This window comes from Labrus bergylta, chromosome 3 (assembly GCF_963930695.1).
Source record: "Labrus bergylta chromosome 3, fLabBer1.1, whole genome shotgun sequence".
NCBI lineage: Eukaryota > Metazoa > Chordata > Actinopteri > Labriformes > Labridae > Labrus > Labrus bergylta.
Genome location: NC_089197.1, coordinates 8,031,148 through 8,050,761, shown reverse-complemented (window position 1 = coordinate 8,050,761; position 19,614 = coordinate 8,031,148). Strand labels below are relative to the sequence as shown.

At 42.0% G+C, this 19,614-nt stretch overlaps 1 protein-coding gene across 2 annotated transcripts in view; it reads left to right on the top strand.

Moving 5' to 3' along the window:
• Positions 1–8,581: 8,581 nt before the first annotated feature.
• Positions 8,582–19,614, top strand: part of LOC110003655 (EMILIN-1-A) — a 34,556-nt gene continuing 23,523 nt past the window's right edge. For both annotated transcript variants that reach the window (XM_065952590.1, XM_065952589.1), the window contains exon 1: positions 8,582–9,093. In XM_065952590.1, the coding sequence (XP_065808662.1) occupies positions 8,954–9,093 (140 nt within the window). In that variant the 5' untranslated portion in view covers positions 8,582–8,953. The remainder of the gene's footprint in view (positions 9,094–19,614) is intronic.

The following is a 19,614-nucleotide window of genomic DNA, read 5'->3' as shown; positions in this document are numbered from 1 at the left end:
GTTGAGACCCTAAGGCAGCCATGCATGCACTTCTTGGATTGTCACATGGAACAAAACAATAGCCATTCGGGAAGCAGGCAGACTAAATACAGAGGCAGAACAATGACTGCAGAAATACATTTTTATTCACTTCCTGCTCAACATGTTTCAACATGTACAGTCCAACTTCACGCCATCCTTAAGTCTGTACCCATAGTTTAACTTTTTTCCTCATGAATTTTCATTGAAATTCTCCCTGGCCTATAGCTACCATGTTTGCTTAATCTAAGTCACGTTTGACTGCAAGACATTTTGTGAGATTTCCAGTTTTTAGAGTCAGGACTCTTGAGGACTCAGGTCTTTTACTGTTCTGGTCACATTATTGCTCTCCACTCACTAAAGGTACAAAAGTGCTTAATCTATGATTATTTGTCGTCATGTGTGCATGGGGTTTCTCTCAATTTTAAAATGTGTTAAGATTTTAGTGTGTGTCAGGCTTTAGTGACTGTCCGCCAGAAAGGAACCATGGTGCTGAAAAAGAACCAAGCAGTAGGTACTCAAACAGGCCACAGGAAAGGAACCAGACTTCTAGAAGGGATTGGAGTTGCTAAAAGCGAGACAGGCTAGTCATGGGACCTGGGTGCTTAAATGGCAACTGACTGTCAAGCTGGACTGCCAGAGGGAAACCAGATTGCTATTAAATCAGGAACCAGGCTGGTGGGAAGCATCTGGGCTGCAGGAAACTATAACAGGGCTCTAGTTAAGAAACGTTCTGCCACATGGGACAAAGCTGCTGAATCTCAAACTGTATTTGTCAATTTTGTGTTTAGAAATATCTCATTATACATAACTTAAGTCACATTCAACTGAGAAGTCAAGATTAACGTCTTATTTCATGATTTCATGATTCATATTTTCAAATTATAATTGAATGGACTGGTCAATCATTTGAACTTCTGAGGTCCTTCTCTTAGAGCATCTATTTATGGAGCGGCTGAAGTGTCCTAGTCTCCTTCTATGTAAAAAAAATCTGCCAATGGGGCAAGCAAATTTTACTTTTTAAGTGTCTTGAAATGAGATGTACTAATTCATTTAGAAAGTGCATCTCAATTCAAGATACTTAAATAACATGTGTCTTGTTTATCTTGACTTGTCGGGAAGTCTAATTAGATATTTCTGACTAAAAATAAGACAAATACACTTTCTGGGATTTGAGTTTTTGCAGTGTAAGGAAGCGGACTGCAGGGAAGGAGACAGGTTGCCCAAAGGGAACCTGGTGTCTTGAAAGGATCCGGCTCTTGAGAAGCACTGGGGTTGCTAGAAAGGAGACGGGCTTCTGAAAATGATCCAGGTTGCTATAAAGAAAGAAAAGTTTGAAAAAGGTGTCTGCCTGCTTGAAGGTAATGGAAAATGAATGCAGTAGCAGACCTAAGCAGCCAGAAGGGAACTGCTAATAAATAAGTGGGCTGCTGGGGAGAAACAAGGCTGCAGTTAAGGAACCCTGTGCCAGAGGGGAACCATGCTGCTAAAGCCCGTTGGATCAGAACCAAGCTGCATTAAAGAAAGAGGTTTCTGGAAAGGTGCTTGACTGCTAGAAGGTTGCTAGAATCACAACCAACTGCAGGAGCAAAACTGGTCAGTCAGTAGGAAACCAGACTTCTGGGTGGAGTGGGTTGCTGTAAAGGAACAAGGTTGGTGGGAAGCATCTAGGAAGAAGGAAACAAACAAGGCTGCAGGTAAGAAATCTCCTGTCAGAGGGAACCATGCTGCTAAGAGAGAACCTGGTTTCTTGAAAAGACTCTGTTAGAAAGCACTGGGGTTGCTCAAAAGAAATCATGCTACTGGATAGGAACCAAGTTGCTGTAAAGAAACAGATTTTTGGAAAGGTGCCCACCTGCTGGAAGGGAACCAGCAGGCTGGAATGGAGGGTGACCGGGCTGCTGGAAGGTAACTAGACTGCTAGGGAGTGACTCGGCCGCTGTAAAGGAACCAGGCTGGTGCAAGGCATCTGGCTGCAGGAAAATAACTCTCATGAAGATAAAGGTCCAGGCTGCAGGATAGGAACCAGGCCTCTAAAAAGAAATCCTGTTCCTGATAGTGACTGAGCTTTCAAAAGGGAACAAGGTTGCAGGAAAGAAGCCGTGCTACTAGAGAGAATTTGAGCTGCCAGCAGAGAGCTAGGCTGCTGGAAATTAACCAGGCTGCAAGGAAGAAACCCAGCTGCTTGAAAAGAAGTACAATGACAAAAACCTGCGACTCCCAGGTGAACTTGGCTTCTAGAATGGAAACAGGCTGCAGCAAAGGACCTGGGTTCCTGGGAACGGGGTTCCTGGAAGGGGACCGGGCCTCTAGAAAAGAATTAGGGAGGTGAAATGAAGATCCCAAGCTGCCCTAATGCCCTTGGCAGGAAGAAACTGCAGAAAACCCAGCTAAAGAAAGAGACCTGGACACCTGGGAAGGCCCAAGCTGTTTGAAAGGAACCAGGCAGCAGGAGAGGAAGTAGGGTGGTTAAAATAACCTAAACTGCCCTGATAAACTTGGCAAGTAGAAAGGAACAAAGCTCTGAGAAAGGAACCAGGAAGAAGGAAATGAATTGGGCTACATGAAAAGAAGGAAGAAGGTCGGATGATCCTTAGCTGAACCTGGCTGCAAAAAGAACCATGCTGCAGGAAGTTGTGTCCTTCTGTGCATCAAGAGTGACAAAATTTGACGTTTACATGACATCATCACTTGATGCTTCACAGGATAGGCCTCCATATTGCTGTAGGTGAATTTATACTGAAGTACTTGTAAACTGGTATTGAAGTAATGTGGGAAGAAATGAAGATCACAATCTTTACACGTCAAATAAACAGAACAGAAAACCATTGTGAATGTGCTTCAGTTACATCTGGTCTTGGGATACAAAGAATATTGTTTGTTTTTTTTTAAAACCTCTCTATTGTGTTTCTTTGTTTCCATGTCTTTAAGAACTCGAAGAAAACATTATATATAGCCTTTTAACTCAGGTTAACTGCACCTTAAATTCTGATTGATGGAAGTCATCACAAACAAATAAACAGGAAGAGAGCCTCAGGACTTCTTCTATGGTTTTACAGCAGCACTTAAAAACAGATTAGGGAGCGCTTTATTTACCCCTGAAGGAGGGAGGTCAGCTGCTGCACAGGTAATAGAGCAAACAGCGTTTATAAAGAATATACAAATCTGGGGAGATATTCATGAAACTCAACATTAACAATCTATAAATAAAAGAGAAGCATGTAAAGAAATTAAGAGGAAGAATGTTTTGGATTAAAGGGGGAAACTGTGCCCAGATTTCTGTCTGCAGGCGTTTCTCTTTACGACTAGAGTGATAGTGAGCTGATTTACAGTTTACACCTGAGCTCAGACTGCCAGGTGATCACCTGCAGGCTGGACAGGTGACAGAGAAAGAGGGGGCGGAGCTTCTGCCTCTGGTCTGTCTGATAACCTCAAGGTGAACAACCTGCTTCCTGCTCAAGCTGCTGAAAAGTTCAAAAAAGGTCAGAACAGAAGGGTTTTTTTGCAAACAGGACTTTATCTTACCAAAATAAGATTGAAGGAGTTATTTGGTTCTTTGTTAACACACAGGCTACATAAGTCCAAGTTGCAACAGTTGCAACAGTTGCAAGCGCTAACTATGGTGGCTGGGAGGTGTCAGCTGAATGCATTTACAAAATCGCTTTGCAAACTACACAACACAAATGCAAAAAGCTGTAACACAAATGCAAAAAGCTGCAAAAGGAATTCAAGCGGACCTCAGCTCATCGCTTCCATTGTGTAGAAACTTCGTCGTCTCATGTCTCAGCAGATGCTGAATGTATTTTTAGGTAGGTTACATTATTTCTACAGTTTCTGCGGAGATGAGGATAAACATATCTTCTGTCTGATGATGTCGTTCAGACTGAATGTATACAGAGCAAATTTACAGTGTTGATAATTCTTCTTCTAAAAGATAGCAGACGGTTAGGTTTCTATGTTTGCAGCGTGTGCTTATGTTTCTTTAAGAAGCAGCACCCAATTACAAGAATGAAAGCATCGACAGTATCTGTGGGGTTCAGAATAATAAACAGGAAATGGCTTGAATCACCATCTTTGATTTATTGTCATGAACCGTCAGCCTGTTTGTTTTAAAACCTGAGTGGAAATTATCACATTATTTGTTATCACACTTTCTTTTTTTAAACCTTTGTGACCTTTTTCAGGATTCTCAAGGATCCCTTTCTTTTTTTTTTTCTCTCTCTCCAGTTGGTTGTTGGCCGGGCTCTGGGCCATGCAGCGAAGGAAGGCGATGGTGATCTACCTTGATAGATGGATGGATGGATGGATGGAGTTATCGATTAATAGATGGGCACTTACCCTGATATTTCAGGGATGCTGAGATGAAATGTAAGGAGACTTCAGCCCCCCTAGAAAGGGTCTAAAATCAGATATGAAAACAACCTAAACTCCATGTTTCAGTTTTGATGCTGTGATGGTGTTTTAAGGATGGACTGTATGACCGCTGATTGGATCATGTGTTCATGTTTCTGGATCGTCACAGTTATTCATTGTGTCTTAATTCCTGGTATTTCTTGACTCAGACTGGCGTCAATGGGACAGGCAGCATCAGAGAGCAGTGTTTCCCTCAGCGTGTTCTGACAGGCATCAGCTCTGTCCTCAGTGTTTCCATGTACCGATGGAAACAAAGACAACAGAGCAGACTTTTTCCATCTTTATCAGAAACTCTCTGATTAATGACTGACAGCATGCTGCCTTCAGGCTCCGTTGTTTACAATATCTTCAGGAATGTTAACAGTTTTCCACTTTATTCTCTGTGAAGACAAACCGGAGAGCCATAAACCCTCATCTCCTGCAAAGTGCCCTTCAGCCGGATCATCGCTGCAGTATGAGATTCGGCTTTAAAACCACCTTGTTTGTGAACGTGTGAAGAATCTGGTGACAAATTGAGTCCTGCTTTCAAACACTGTGATCACTGACTAATGGAAACCATTTAATTTGAAACAGGGTCATCAACAGGGTTTCAGGGACCAATGGAACGATCTCACAGTGGGCCCCTCCTCCACAGCTTCGGCATACCCTGTGATACTGCTTCAGTACACAAATTCACCATTAAATCTTTACATTAAAGGAGATCTATTAAGCTCACTTTCACCATTCATGATGTGCGTCTGGGACACCTGTTGAGTAGCGTTGTTAGATGCGTAGCTCAAAAACCTCCTTATTTATCTGACACTGGCATCAGTAAAATCCCTCATTTCATCCTCTGCCTGAAACGCTTCATTTCAGCTGCTGTCTCTTTAAGGCCCCTCCTCCCGACGTCCAAACTCTCCTCTGATTGGCCGACTCTGTTTGCAGTCGCAGGGAAATTTGAGTTAGCTTCTGTGTCCTCAAAAGAGCTGCCGGAGGTGGGCGTGTCTTACAACTCTGCTCCATGATTTGCTCTGATAAGTCAGCAGAACCTGACGCCGGGTTCTGGTCTTATGTCTCGTTTAGAGCAACAGGAAACCACGTCCTGGGATTACGCCAACAACTGTGTGTCTTTTTAAATGGACATCCAACAAAAAATTATATGTATGTATTTAAATATGAATCAGCAGAATAGATGGTTCTCCTTCAGTACTTTTCGATACCACACACATTCTAAAAGGATGCCATCTCTTCTGGACGCTATCAAAAAGAACTGTAGCTTCATAAAATCTGTGACTATTTAATAAGAAAAGCGTGTAGGAGAAGAATGAGTTCATCAGAAGTTGCAGGTAAACGCCTTCACATTGTCTAAAGGGCACAAATATGTTGGCAACGTGCGGGTACTGTTAAGCTGCCTACATACCGTAATGTTGCCAGTCACAAAACATTGCCAACATATTTTTGCAATTTCTTTATTTAAGGCTTCATCCATCTTCGTCTTCATCCTCTCTCCTGGCATCCCATGGTTCAGACTCCTTTCTGATCTCAGATCAGATTGATGATCTCAGCAGATAATAGGTCAGACGGATTTTTACAGTCTTTGACCTCTGGAGCTCAATCAATCGGAGTCACACTGACATGCATTTTCTTTGATGTTTAGCTGTGGTTAGTGTGGTAGTGTGCCTTGCTGAAGGGGACCTCCACTGCACGTGCTCAGGAAGTGAACTGGCATCTCTCCAGCTTCCAGACCAGTTTCCAGATTTGGTCCGAGCCGCGACTCAAACCGGCAACCCTCCAGTTCCCACTCCCAAGTCCCTACAGACTGAGCTACTGCCACCCCAACCTCTATCAACATCAAGGATGCATGGTGGGCTGTATCATCCATATGGAGACACTGAGCAAAAGGTGAGCTTGGACAAAATATCACCATAGTCTAAAACTGGTGAAAAAAAGTTGCAGCAACACGACGCTAAAAGAAAAAGTGATGCAAACAAAGTTATAAACATGTCCATGTCCAAACTTTTTTTATGAACATGCTGCTGGCATCAAATTCAATTCAGGTGTATAATTTAAAAAAGTATTAATCATAATCCAATCGGTTTGAATGTGACATTTCATCCCAATTTTTCAGGATTCGGGGTTTGTGCGTTTTATAACTGTAAATCCAAAAGAAGCATTTGATGGAAACATCTGACCAAATTCAGGAATGAAGAGATGAATGTTTGTGTGACTATAAACTGTTGCTTCTCTCTTTGTCTCCGTGCACCTCACCTGAGGCTCCCTGCTCAGGAATGCATCTCTGTGTTTAATACAAAAGCTCCATTTAAAAAAACAGCCTCATAAAACTGAAAACAGTGGTTAGTCTGAGTGATGGAGTCTGGGTGGTCTGAACCTCCACCCAGGCAGGGTGGGGCCTCAAGGGGGGGGTCAACACATGATTTATGAGATCTGATACAGTTTTTTTTTTTGTTTCCATTGTGCAGTCGTGTTTTTACCGCCTCACTCTGTTGTTCTTTTTAGAATAAAAACATCAACAGTTTTTTATCAGCGCTTGGTCAGGTGTTGACACGTCTGCTCGCTCTCCACGTTTGGAAGTTAAAATCCTCTAAGTGAGACTGAGCTCGGTTTTGTTTCTAATAACAAAAGGAAAAGGTTTACATGTGTGAATAATAATCATAACTTTGATGTTGCATGAGTCAGACTGTTTCATCACTCTGAGAGCAAGCTGTTTGCATGGAGATAAAACTCACAGCAGACCTCTGCGGCCCACTGCTCCACTCTCCTGCAGGCAAAACGCTCGGGGCAGAACCGAGCTCACACACAACAATCTGAGAATGAATCAATAAAAGTCTGATCTTCTGTTCGGCCGAGCAGCATCTCTGGATTGTCTCTAGAATTTGGAGTTGATTCATTTATTTGTTTGTTGTGCCTTGATTGTAGAGACAGGTCAGAGCAGGGAATGACTTGTGGGAAAGCAGCCACAGGTTGGATTTTGAAGCCGGGCTGCCCGCTTATAGAGGACCACAGCTCCTGCCCATGGGGTGTGCAAACTGAGGGTTGGAAGAACTTTAGGGAACTTGAAGGGTCTATGTAACTTGTGGGGCGTGGGGAACTTCAGGCAACAGAAGTATTCGAGGAACTTAATGTGCCTTAGAAAACGGACTCCATCTTGACAGCACCTTTTTCACCTTGATACAGAGATGTGATTTATTGATGTGGGTGAGGTGAAGGTTATCATTATTATTATTTCCAAGTTTGGTATTAAAGGATTGAAAAACAGTGATTTAATGCTCCGAGTTTAGAGCGTGCTCTGCGACACAAATCAGACACACCCAGAGAGTGTTTGTCATGTCGTTATCATCACAGGGACTGCTGCTTCTACAGTTATCTATGTGTGTGTGTGTGTGTGTGTGTGTGTGTGTCTGTGTGTGTGTGTGTGTGTGTGTGTGTGTGTGTGTGTGTGTGTGTGTGTGTGTGTGTGTGTGTGCGTGTGTGTGTCTGTGTAAGTCAGAGGTCATTGGTAGCGGTTTATTTTAGGGAGCAGCAGATATGAAACATCCTTTAGCTCCAGGAAGCCTGCAGGATGTTTTCTCCTCTGTGTCCCATCAAAGAGATATTTCAAGGTCGTACAAGTTCATTACCATCTCTGAAGTCGACTAATTAATACTTTTCTTTAAATTCAAAGACAAGTTTGAATGTGTGGACATGAAGGGGGCTCACAAAGATGCAGGGTGAACAAATATATGAATAATTCCACTCAAGTGAGAAAAGCTAATAAAGATTGAAGAGTGCAGATGTTTGTGTCTCAAGTCAAATACAGAGACCTGACACTCTACGTCCCACCTTTGAGAGAGTTAGACTCTGCTGAGGTTGTGGAAAAACTAGCAGATTCATGCTCTTAATTTTTATAACACACGTCAAAGTTGACACTATATTTGAGAAAAACTGATTCAAATTGTAATTTTTTGCAGTGTATCAATAAACCATGCTATGTTTCCATCAGTACTGGACACTACTGTGACCTGTCACTCTTTGCGCTGGTCTGGTACCCAGCGTGGTTCTGGTCTGGTTCTTCTGTCACTTCTGGTGGTGTACAGGTGAGGGTGCGGAGGCTGCACGTGTCTGGTTTCTCCTCCGGGAGGGGCGGGGTCAGTTCGGGGGGGCGGTGATGAAGAGGAGGAGCAGCTGGTCTCGGTTCAGTCTGTCGCAACGTTTTCTTCTTCTCTTTGTTTCTCATGAAAAGTTCTGATGGACTAACTCTGACCGGATCAAACCGGACTTCAGACCGATCTAACCTGGATTAAAGAGTCAGGATCAGCAGGACTCGGAGCGGGACTCGGACTCGGTGTGGGATAGAGGAGACTGGACTCTGCTGCAGGTCTGCTTTCTGGGGTGTTTGGATCCAGACCATGGGTTGGTAGAACGGACTTTTGTGGAAACTTTTACTTTTGTCTCCATGGAGATGACTTTTTCCCGCCACCTGCGGAGCTGATCACACTCTGATCAGGTATCGATACTCTGCATTGATCGTGTATTGATCGGCGGGATGGCCGCGCTCCTCCCGCTGCTGCTCGCGCTCTGGACCTGCGGACTCGCCAAGAGCGCGTTCCCGCAGAGGAACTCCTACAGCCTGTATGCAGGCGCGCACACGAACACGCACGGAGCTCGCGCCGCCAGCAGACACAGGTAGGCTGACACGTGCACGGAAAGCCTGACGATGATGATGATGATGATGATGGCGTTGTTGATGATGAGGGAAGAGATGAAGGAGGAGGAGCTGACGTCAGTTTGACTTCACCATTGTGTGTGTGTGTGTGTGTGTGTGTGTGTGTGTGTGTGTGTGTAGGTCCAACAGATGTTTTATTGTGAAACAGTATACAGGAAGTGTCAGTAGGCTGCTGGTTTGGATCCTGGTCTGGTTCTGCTGCTAATGTCATTGTGATGTCACAGGATTGATACCTGTGTTGGGTCCCCATGGTAACAGAGCTCTCAGTGGCTCCTGATGCTGTTTGTTACAGTCAAAGGGGGGCGTCAGCACGGGAGGGAAGACAATGAAGTAAAGACACTTAAAGAATGGGTAGTAGTTTTTAAAACAGTCGTGCTACCGTCGCTTAAATGAATTTAAAGTGAACTATAAATAGCTTTTAATTTTGCCTCTGTGCACAGCCTTACCAACTAAACATCCAGACAGATTTCAGGCTGAACGGACAGACGACAAACAAAGAGAAGACAATTCTTGACATTTGCATTGGCGTTTCTAGAGTCTGTTTGGGGTGGGGGGGGGTCCTTGGCAAAAACTTACAGGGGGCCCCTCCAACCAGCCTTCATCAAACATTATGTCGTAAATGATCTGACACCAACAAGAAACAAAAAAAAAATAAAATGTGAAAATGTTGTTTATTTCCAAAGTTCACATTAGTATATTTTCAAAATGTTCAAAACTTCATTTTCTTCAATGTCTTTAATTGACAAACTTTGATTTTTCACAGCAATAACATGTGCAACTCTTAGCAGCACAATGAGAATGAGTTCTGTAAGATCTTAGGGAGGTTTCCCACGCCCCCGTTTTCACCAAGCGGTCCCATTCGGTTCAGTACGGTAAACCCTGACGTTGCTTGTGTTTCCACAGCCAAACGGACCCTCACTTGGTAAACTGAGTGTTAGCTGGATAGCGATAGTTGTGTCAGCTGTGTAATACTGTGACATCATATCATAACGACACATTGTAGCCCTCCAATACAAGAAGATGAAGAAGAGCGTGACGCAGAAAACAAAGGGAAACGATGCAGGACGTCCAGTAGAGGTCTGCACCTATAAGGTCGTCCATGGGGCGATGCTATGCGCTGTCATTAATCCACAAAAGACAAAAACAGCCTTGAAATTTCACTCTTGAAATCCATGGGACATTAGCCCTGTCACACAGGAAGTGACGCTTCTTTCAACAAATTAACAGACTGCTGTGATTAGCTCTATCTCTTTAGGTTCAGATGTGGTACCCTAACAGAAGGGGACCAAAACTGTCAGACAGTACAGGTCAGTTATTTCTCTACCATCCCAAATTTCTGACAGTTGAAACGCCAATGAATGCAAACTGCACCAAATGAAACCGGACCGCTTGGAGGAGATGGGGCTCGCTCTTCTGTCAGGCCGTTCAGAGGTGATGGGGCTCGCTCTTAAGTCTGTCTTGTGGTGTAAATCGCACAAATGAGATGTTATGTGCATGATGAAAAGATGATGTAAAAGATGCATCAAGACGAAAATGAATAAAAGGTCAAAAGAGGCACCAACAAAATGTGATGTTTTGTGGCCGACATGGAGAACTTGTTGCTGCATGAATGAAAGTGAAGAAGCAAACATAAATTAGTGATTTATTTGCATGAAGTTAATGCTTATTATTTTCATTAGTGTTTTCTATGAGAAGTAAGAATCATTTAAGGTTGACGATCTCCCAAACATGAAGTGAGGTTCACTTAACTTTCAAACGGCCAGAACGGGGGCAAAGGAAGCAAAAGATGTTCAATCCTATAGAAGTGTTTCAGGTAGTGAGCCTACTTCGCGCTTAATTTATGACCTCACTAAATATTTTCCTAATGAGTGTATGATCCCGATCTTTGTTTTGAGTCTTCTTCAATACAGCATGATGTTCATTTGGTAATTTATGGTTCCTTTAAGAGCCAAGTATGAGACGAACAGAGACCGTAAAGCAGGGTATGCTTGAGGGCAGGGCATAGTTACCTATCACTGACAGGTCCCTACCTTGGTGATCAGTCAACCAGGGAAAGGCTGTATCCATCTCTTTGTCCAAACAGGATTGGTTGTGGTTGTAAAAAAAAGGGCCAAATTGCTAAACAAGTGGCAACCTCTGGTGTTGAAAATGAAGCCAACATGGAAGTGCAGAAAACATGAGAGAACAAAAAATCCCCATTAAGGCCGACTTTAACGTTGTAGTTAGCCACATGAATAAACTATTTTACAATATGTACACAAATGGCTTTGGTCTCTATGGTTAATTTCTCTTTTAATGACAACAGTTGAGGGCCAAATTTTTATAAAAATCACCTGTGTTCATTTGATTAAAGGTCACATATTCCTATATTCCTATATTCATACTCCTCCTCTTCAATCAGTTTAAATAAGTCTCAGAGCTCCACAAAACACATGTGTGAAGTGTCTAGTTCTAAATTCACTCTGATCCTGTATTTGATCATGTCTATAAACCCCTCTATTTCAGCCCTGCTCAGAACAGGCTGTTTCTGTGTCTGTACCTTTAAATTTAAATGAGCTGTGTCTGACCACGCCCCCTCTCTGGAAGGGCTTGGGTGTCTCGGTGCGGTGAGAAGGCAGACTCAGAGGGCAGAACAAACACCTAGCTGTGGGAGTGTCACCCACCTGGGGGAGGGGTTACTGCCCTTTGTGATGTCATGAAGGGAAAATCTCCAAGCGGACTGTTTTCGCACATTTTCTGAAAAGAGGAGACAGGCAAAAGACGGAGAGAGTGGACTTTTCTCATCATTTGGGGGTTTGTAGACGGACTAGAGACACATATTAGAGTTAAAAAAACAGGGTCAAGTGGATTTTGGGAGTGTGGGCGTTTTGATTGACAGGTGGAGTCCTTTGGCTTTCTAAATCAGCCAATTCAGTCACTCAGAGTAACTCCTTGAACGTAAGACATGTTTGTGTTGTTGGTGGGAAATATTTTGTCAAGAAAAAAGAACAAATAATTTCTTTGTTTTCTTCTGTTTTTGAGTTTTTGTTTTTTGTACTAGCAGGCCGTCTCTGAGGCCGGGACTCATGCTTTTCTCATGAATGATATTGTAGTATGTTTGCATTTTCAAGCCTGCACTTTGTAGAAGTGGTGCTCACCGTACCCGGCTTGTTTGCTCATTCAGTGTTTTCATTACATTTATTAAATTGTCATTCAGTACATTGAAGACTGGATTGTTGATGGGTTTTTTTCCAGGACAGATTATAGAAATGATGAGAAGCTCTGAGCTTCTTTACTCTGAAAAATAAACAGCTGTCGTCAGTCAACCATCACTGTAAATGGAAGAAAGATCACTCTCCAGCTCATCATGACTTGGCCACAGATGTGGACTTTTTAGCATCTGTTTCTGGTGAGTCTCAGTTGAACAGTAAATAGTAAGTTACACAGACGCTTCACACAAGCTTTGTCAGTCTGTCCTGAAGAGGAGAAGAAAACAACTTTTAAAATGTTTGTTTGTTGAACGAAGGTCAATCATTCCTGCTGCATTCGAGGAAGTCAGGAAATCTAAATGCTGATTGGCCATTGAGACAAAGCATCAAGCAGATTGTTTGCTCAAGTTGAAGTGTTTGATGTTGAACAGTTTTTAAGATGCTCTTGCATGCAGATATCTCTTTGTAGAGATAAATAAGTCGTCATCAGATTACTGTCGAGGGAAGCCGAGATGTCAGTTCCACAGACTGCTTTACTACCTTTCTCTGCTCTGCATGTGGATTGTTTTTCCTGCCTTCATTAAAGCCTGCTGATCTGTATTAACCAGCACGACTCTTTTGTATGTTCCCTTATACTCGGAGTCAACCAATATCGGATTTTTGGGGCCGATACCGATTTTGGGGAAAGAAAAAGAAAACATGCAGAAATATTGGCCGATATCTTTCTAAGATCTATGTTCGATCTGCAGAGATAGTTAAGATAGATATACACACATGTATTGTGTTGATCCCTCAAAGTCATTTATCAAACACTTTTGAAAAGGATATTTAACGAAGACAAGATGGTCACTCAACTGGAAAGTCACTGAGCATGTACGTGCATCACGGCTCTACAATCTGGAGATTGATGATGTTTGTTGTAATCCATATAGCGCCCTCTGCTGGTGAAAGAGAACTGCTAGTTTGATACAATAAAGCTCAAATTAAAAGCTATTTATCTGGTGAATAAATCTATCTCTATCTCTATACAATTAGCCGATACCGATTGTCACTTGACATGCTAATATCGGCCGGTATTATCGGCTGGTCGATTAATCTGTCTGACTCTAATATCAACAAATTCTACATTTTTATGTTGAATCTGTAAATAGAGCTTTCCGCTATCTGTTCAGAGCTTCCTGGTGTGTGAAGTTGAACCGTGGATGTGGGGATGAGAAAAGGTCAAACATGGAGTATAATGAGGTAAGAAAACATCCTATCAGTGTAGAGTGATGAGGGGAGTGTAACCTTCCTCACACTAATACATTAAACGGACACTAATGTCATATTTATAAAATGTTTTCCACATGTTTTTCCATCACTTGAGCTCTGACTGTAACTCCCTTAATGACCTCATCGTCTTCTGCAGTAGTTTAACCGGCTCGCTCTGCAGAATGACATCCACACAGTCACGTTTTCACTTGGAGGATTTTCTGGAAATTCAGTTAAACGTCGAGTTTCGTTTGGATGAAACCCGACGACTGTTCATCACAGGGCTGCTGTGGATCCGATGGATCAGTTCCCACGCACACATGTTGACAGCTGGGTTTGAAATAGTTCACCGCTGTGTGTGTGTGTGTGTGTGTGTGTGTGTGTGTGTGGTTTGGTGACAGAAGGTCATGATGATAAGGGTGGCTTGTATTCTGGTGTGTGTGTTTGTAAAGATGATGTTAGATGCGGTCAGTGAAAGAATTTTCTTTCTGGGTGTGTTTTTTTGAGATCAGTGTTAAATTGGGGGACAGTGTGGGAAACATGTTAATGCTGTTGTGCAGTTTGTCAGAGAGTACATTTTTTGAGTGTACATTTTTTCAAAAGTGTCAAATTTGATAGGACAGAGGATAGAGTGTGGAATCTGGGAGAGAGAGAGAGAGAGAGAGAGAGAGAGGGGGGATGAAATGCTGGAAAGGAACCAGAGGATCTAACCGCCCGCTCAGAGGACTGTAGCCTCTGTTCACGGAGTGAGACCTAAACGCTCTTTGACCCGTTTGTGTAAATTTTGAGTCTCGCTTGCTGATAAAACATTTTATACGGGATTGCATTAGGCAAATGTTCAATTTGCAAAACCACTCATCTGAAACAACCCGATCTCTCTTATTGTACCAATCAATAGTTTTGAAACTTATCTTCAATCGTATTTTAAACCACAAGGCAAAGAGAGAATTGTTTAAATTAGGACTGCAAATTTCAGTCATTTTTTTTTAACTCATATTAAACACGTTAACAATCGATAATCAGTTTAATCATTAATGAGCTACAAAACTCAAGGACAGGACTTGAGCAAGGCCCCGAACCCCCAAAAGCTCAGGAGCGCTCGTATGTATCTGATTGGCTGATGCTGAGACAAGCCAGGTGACATCATGTTGCACACATCAGCTGTACATTATACCGCTGACGGGTCACTGTCAGCTGCTCGCTTCCTGCTGCAGCTGCCTCTCGTTTAGAGCTGCTCACCTGCAGACCAGCATGAGGCTTTTATTGTGAAATAGACACAGTGGTTTTACTTTGGTAATCACAGAAGTAGCAGAAAGTATTTAGCTACTTATATTATACTCCTTTGATGAAATATCTAGCTCCTGTGTGGGATTTTTAAACACTTATAAAACAGACTGATGCATGCTTGTGACTCATGAAAGCAAAAGAGACCATAACAGTCATTTTTATTGGCTTAAACTGCTGCCAGGGGAAAGGTATAAGACAAAGAGAATAACAGGACACTGAAGAAAAAAAGACAGAAACTCTGTACTGAAGGCAGTTTGGTTTAAATAGAAAGCAGTATCAAACTTCCAACATGGCCAAAGTTTAAAACTCAACAGAACAGAAGGCTCAAAGTAAAGAGACAACCAAAACAAGATAAAACAATCTGTGTTAGAGCGATAAAGACATCGGGAGTCTGTGTTAGTTTGCAGTTATCAGTTTTTATTCAGGGGCGGAACTCACACACACACACACACTCACGCACACACACACACACACACACACACACACACACACACATACACACACACACACACACACACACACACACACACACACACACACACACACACACACACACACACACACACACACACACACACACTCACACTGGCACTGAAGCAGCAGTGATGTCACCAGCAGAAAACTGAAACAAACGCCCGGGTGACTCATTTCCTGTAGAGAGAGAGTGACATCAATCACGCACGGTGTGTGTGTGTGTGTGTGTGTGTGTGAGTGTGAGTGTGTGTGTGTGTGTGTGTGTGTGTGTGTGTGTGTGTGTGTGTGTGTGTGTAGATGTGTGTGTCCTGCAGGCATAAAAATCTGTAGTTTTCTCCACAGATTCCGCTGCACGGTTAGATTTTCTCTTCAATATGAAAAAGCTGAAACATCAGTGGTACAATGTTTTGATGTTTTCTACAGAACAGTTTCCACACTCAATCCTGCTCTCTGATTGGCCCTCACAGAACTGATGTTTTTTTCTGAGTCGAAATATCGAATGCAACAGCACCCATCGGTTTGTGGACGATTTTTTTGAAGCCTCAAGTATCGAAGCGAGGTTTTGGACGATGGATTTATTGCTCTGTCTCTATCCTGGTGGCCGGCCTCGCACACACTGAAAGATTTCAAAAATCTTGTATGATTTTAAAAATGTGAGAGAGCCCACACATGACTTGACTGTCGTCACCATGGTTATGTTCGTTGTGCTTCCTGCTTCAGTCAGCTTGCTTCCCGATTGGCTAGTGGCTCCTTCCATGTAAGTCTTTGATTGGCCATCCTCGGTGTTCTCCCCACACAAAAGGATTTCTGATCGTAAATATTGAATACGAGATGATCGTCTCTTAACCGGAAGGTTGTAGGTTCGATCCCCAGCTCCTGCAGCAATATGTCCGATGTGTCGAGCAAGACACTTAACCCCCAATTGCTCCCGCTGATTCGTCTGCGGTGTATGAGTGTGTATGAATGGGATTAGTTACCTCTGATGGTCTCTTTACACAGCAGCCTCTACCATCAGTGTGTGAATGTGTAGGTGTGAATGTGTAGGTGTGACCAGGTCTGACTACTTTGAGTAGTCAGAAGACGATAAAAGAACGATACAAGCTCAAATCCGAGCAGCCCGATCGTCTTCCGAGCAGATCGGGGAGGTTAAAATGACTCGTAAAACACCTCACACCACAGGAACATCTGGCAAGATCATCTTGAGAACATCAGATGATCAGGTCTTTGCTGACTTCTGTCTGAAGAAGGGAATGTGGTGATTAAGGGACGTGTCCTTTTGTTTCTGTATCTTTTTGTGGCAATTGTGGCACCCATGGCTCTTTTGCATTTAGGTCATTTCAGAAAGAAGAGGCTAAATTTGCTTTTTTTGGCACCAATACTTTCAGATTGCACATTGGAAGAAACTGAAAATGCTTTTCTTGTAGAAAAGTTTTTTTTCTTACATGTGAACTTGTCAAATATTGTTTCCAGGGTATTTTTATTCATGCTTTTTTCCTTCTAACGGACGTCCTTCTTTCTGTTATCAGCTCTTTTCATTCGGTTCTCTACCTCTGGGTTTTGGAGGTCGAAAGGACACAGCTGCTCCTGATGCAGAGGATAAAATGACCGGAGATCGGACCAGGGCTTAACTTGTCTCTATGAATACTGTGGAGTCATTCTGTCCGAGGAATCTGCAGCTCTTAAACCTCTCTCTGAGCTGTGTCAGCCGATCGTTGTGACTACTGTTTTTGTTCTGAATCAGACACATTGAACCTTCAGACTCCGAGCACATCGTCACTGAGGGGTGTAGTTCTTTTTTTAAAGATGAAAGTGGAAGTCAAAGATGTCCTCCTAGATACCAACGACACCATCATGGCTGTCCTTTCAAACACAGGTGCAACCTTTCCATCAGTTAGAAGTAGGGCTGCACAATGAATCCCAATTTATGTTTATCAGAATATGAGATTCAACTTTATTGTCATTACACATATACAAGTATAGAGTAACGAAATGAGGTTTGGCATCTCACCAGAAGTGCAAATAAGCAGAAAGTGCAAGAGTCTGTGCTATGTACAGTAATTACAAAATTTACAGATGTAGACTAAAAAAAGTGAATTATTAGGTATAAATGGATGGCTGGATTAATGGGATGCTATAAATATAAATAAATGCTATAAATATATGAGCATTTGTAAATTACAAATCGCAACAGTCTGGATTTATCGCAGTAATTTAGAACAAATATTTCATGGAAACAAACAAACAAAGCTTTCCACTCTCCGCACTACATTTTCCCTGTTGAATGGAGGCCTCAGTATTGTGGCCATGCTGCACGATCAATGTGATGCAGCCAGGAGAAGCTCAAGCTCGTTCAATCAGGACAAATGTATCAATCAATCAATCAAACTTTATTTATATAGCACCTTTCAGACAAATTAAATTGCAGTTTAAAGTGCTTAACAAGAGTTGCAGAAAAGTTATTGACGAAAAGTAGTTAATAAAATTGATTAAAAATATTGAGAGACCAATGCACACCAATAAGAATTAAAAATAAAATATATGTATAAAAATAAAATATAATAAAATATGACACATAAAAGCAACAAGATATTAAAATAAATACATAAGAGGAAAATATTTAAAATTGTAGTGGGATAAAAAGACAATACAGTAATGTTACGATTTGAATTGATATAAAACACTATATAAAAGCCAGACTGAATAAATGAGTTTTAAGACTGCGTTTAAAAATCTCGATATTCTGGGTTCCTCTCAGACCCTCAGGAAGGTCGTTCCACAGTCTCGGAGCGTAACAGCTGAAAGCAGCATCGCCTAAGGTTTTTGTCCTGCTCTGTGGAACAACTAAGAGAGAGGAACTGGAGGATCTGAGGGGCCATACTGGTTCATAAGCTAAAATCATATCTGATAGGTAGTCTGGTGCAAGGCCATGTAATGCTTTATAAACTAATAAAAGAATTTTAAAATCAACATGAAAACTAACAGGCAGCCAGTGTAAAGATTTTAAAACAGGTGTGATGCGTGCTCTCCTTCTGGTCTTTGTCAGTACTCGTGCGGCAGAGTTTTGTAGTCGCTGAAGCCGATTTGTTGTGTTTTTTGGAAGACCAGAAAGGAGCTCAGAGCGGTTGTGTACTCTCTCTTGCGTTGTGTGATGAATCAAACACACGGCCACTCTTCTAGACAGTAATAAGCTCCAACACTGCTAAAACAGAGAAACAAATAATTGAGCTAACTGTTAAGCAAACGACACCACGGAGATCAGGAGTTACAGTTTTAGCTAGCAAAACACAACAACGTGGCGAGCCTAAATGACTCGAAAACAGTAATATAATCATAGATAAGTTTGACAATAATTTCAGACATTCTCTTTAACATATTAAATGGAAAAATATTACTTTCATCAAGAAAAACGAACTTATTTTATAGTATTTTTGCGGAGCTTATTTACACATAAACTTACCACGGGGACAGCAAAGTGCAGACATGGGCTGCACCGCTCAAGTCTGCACGAGCCCCAGCAGAGGGCGCTCATGTTACAAAGGGCATCAGTCCCAGTTACTCGTTAGCATAAATTATAAACAGTATTTACACAGTTGAATTAGTAAAATAAGGACATTCTATGCTATTACAATGGATAACATGAAAATGTATGTGGGCCAGAGCTTAAAATAAACGTAGTTATAAAATAATTACATTTGACTGTATGATTCAAATGTTAGTTTCCCATGGTTAAGCCTACACATAAACTCACTGAATTTATGTGGGATAACTTCTGTATTTATAACAATATTGATACGTATCGATTCTGCAATTATACAGTTCACTTATCAGACGACTTTCAATCCAAAGTGACAAACATCAGAGAGTACAACACAAGCGAGGATCTAGAAAAGAGGAAACAACGTCAACAGCTTTAAGTCCAATTGGACACACAGGTGCTGACAGGAAGTGACCAGAGTCAGAGCACAGTTGTTGTTGTTTTTTAAATTGAAGTTAATATTTCGTCATCAACAACAACAATCAGCATCATAACCATCCTAAATATCGCCATCATCATCATTAAGTGTGTACATGTTCAAGAAAGAGCTGGGTCTTTAGCTTTTTCTTAAAGGTGTTGGAAGTATCTTATTTCCTTCCTTTGCTTCTCCCTGTGAAGCACTTTGGTCAGCTCAGGCAGTTTTCAATGTGCTATACAAATAAAAGGACTTGACTTGACTTCTGTCAGACCTCACGTTGACTGCAGTCTTGCAGGAAATGTTTAGTTTTTGATGAGTCAGCGTTTCT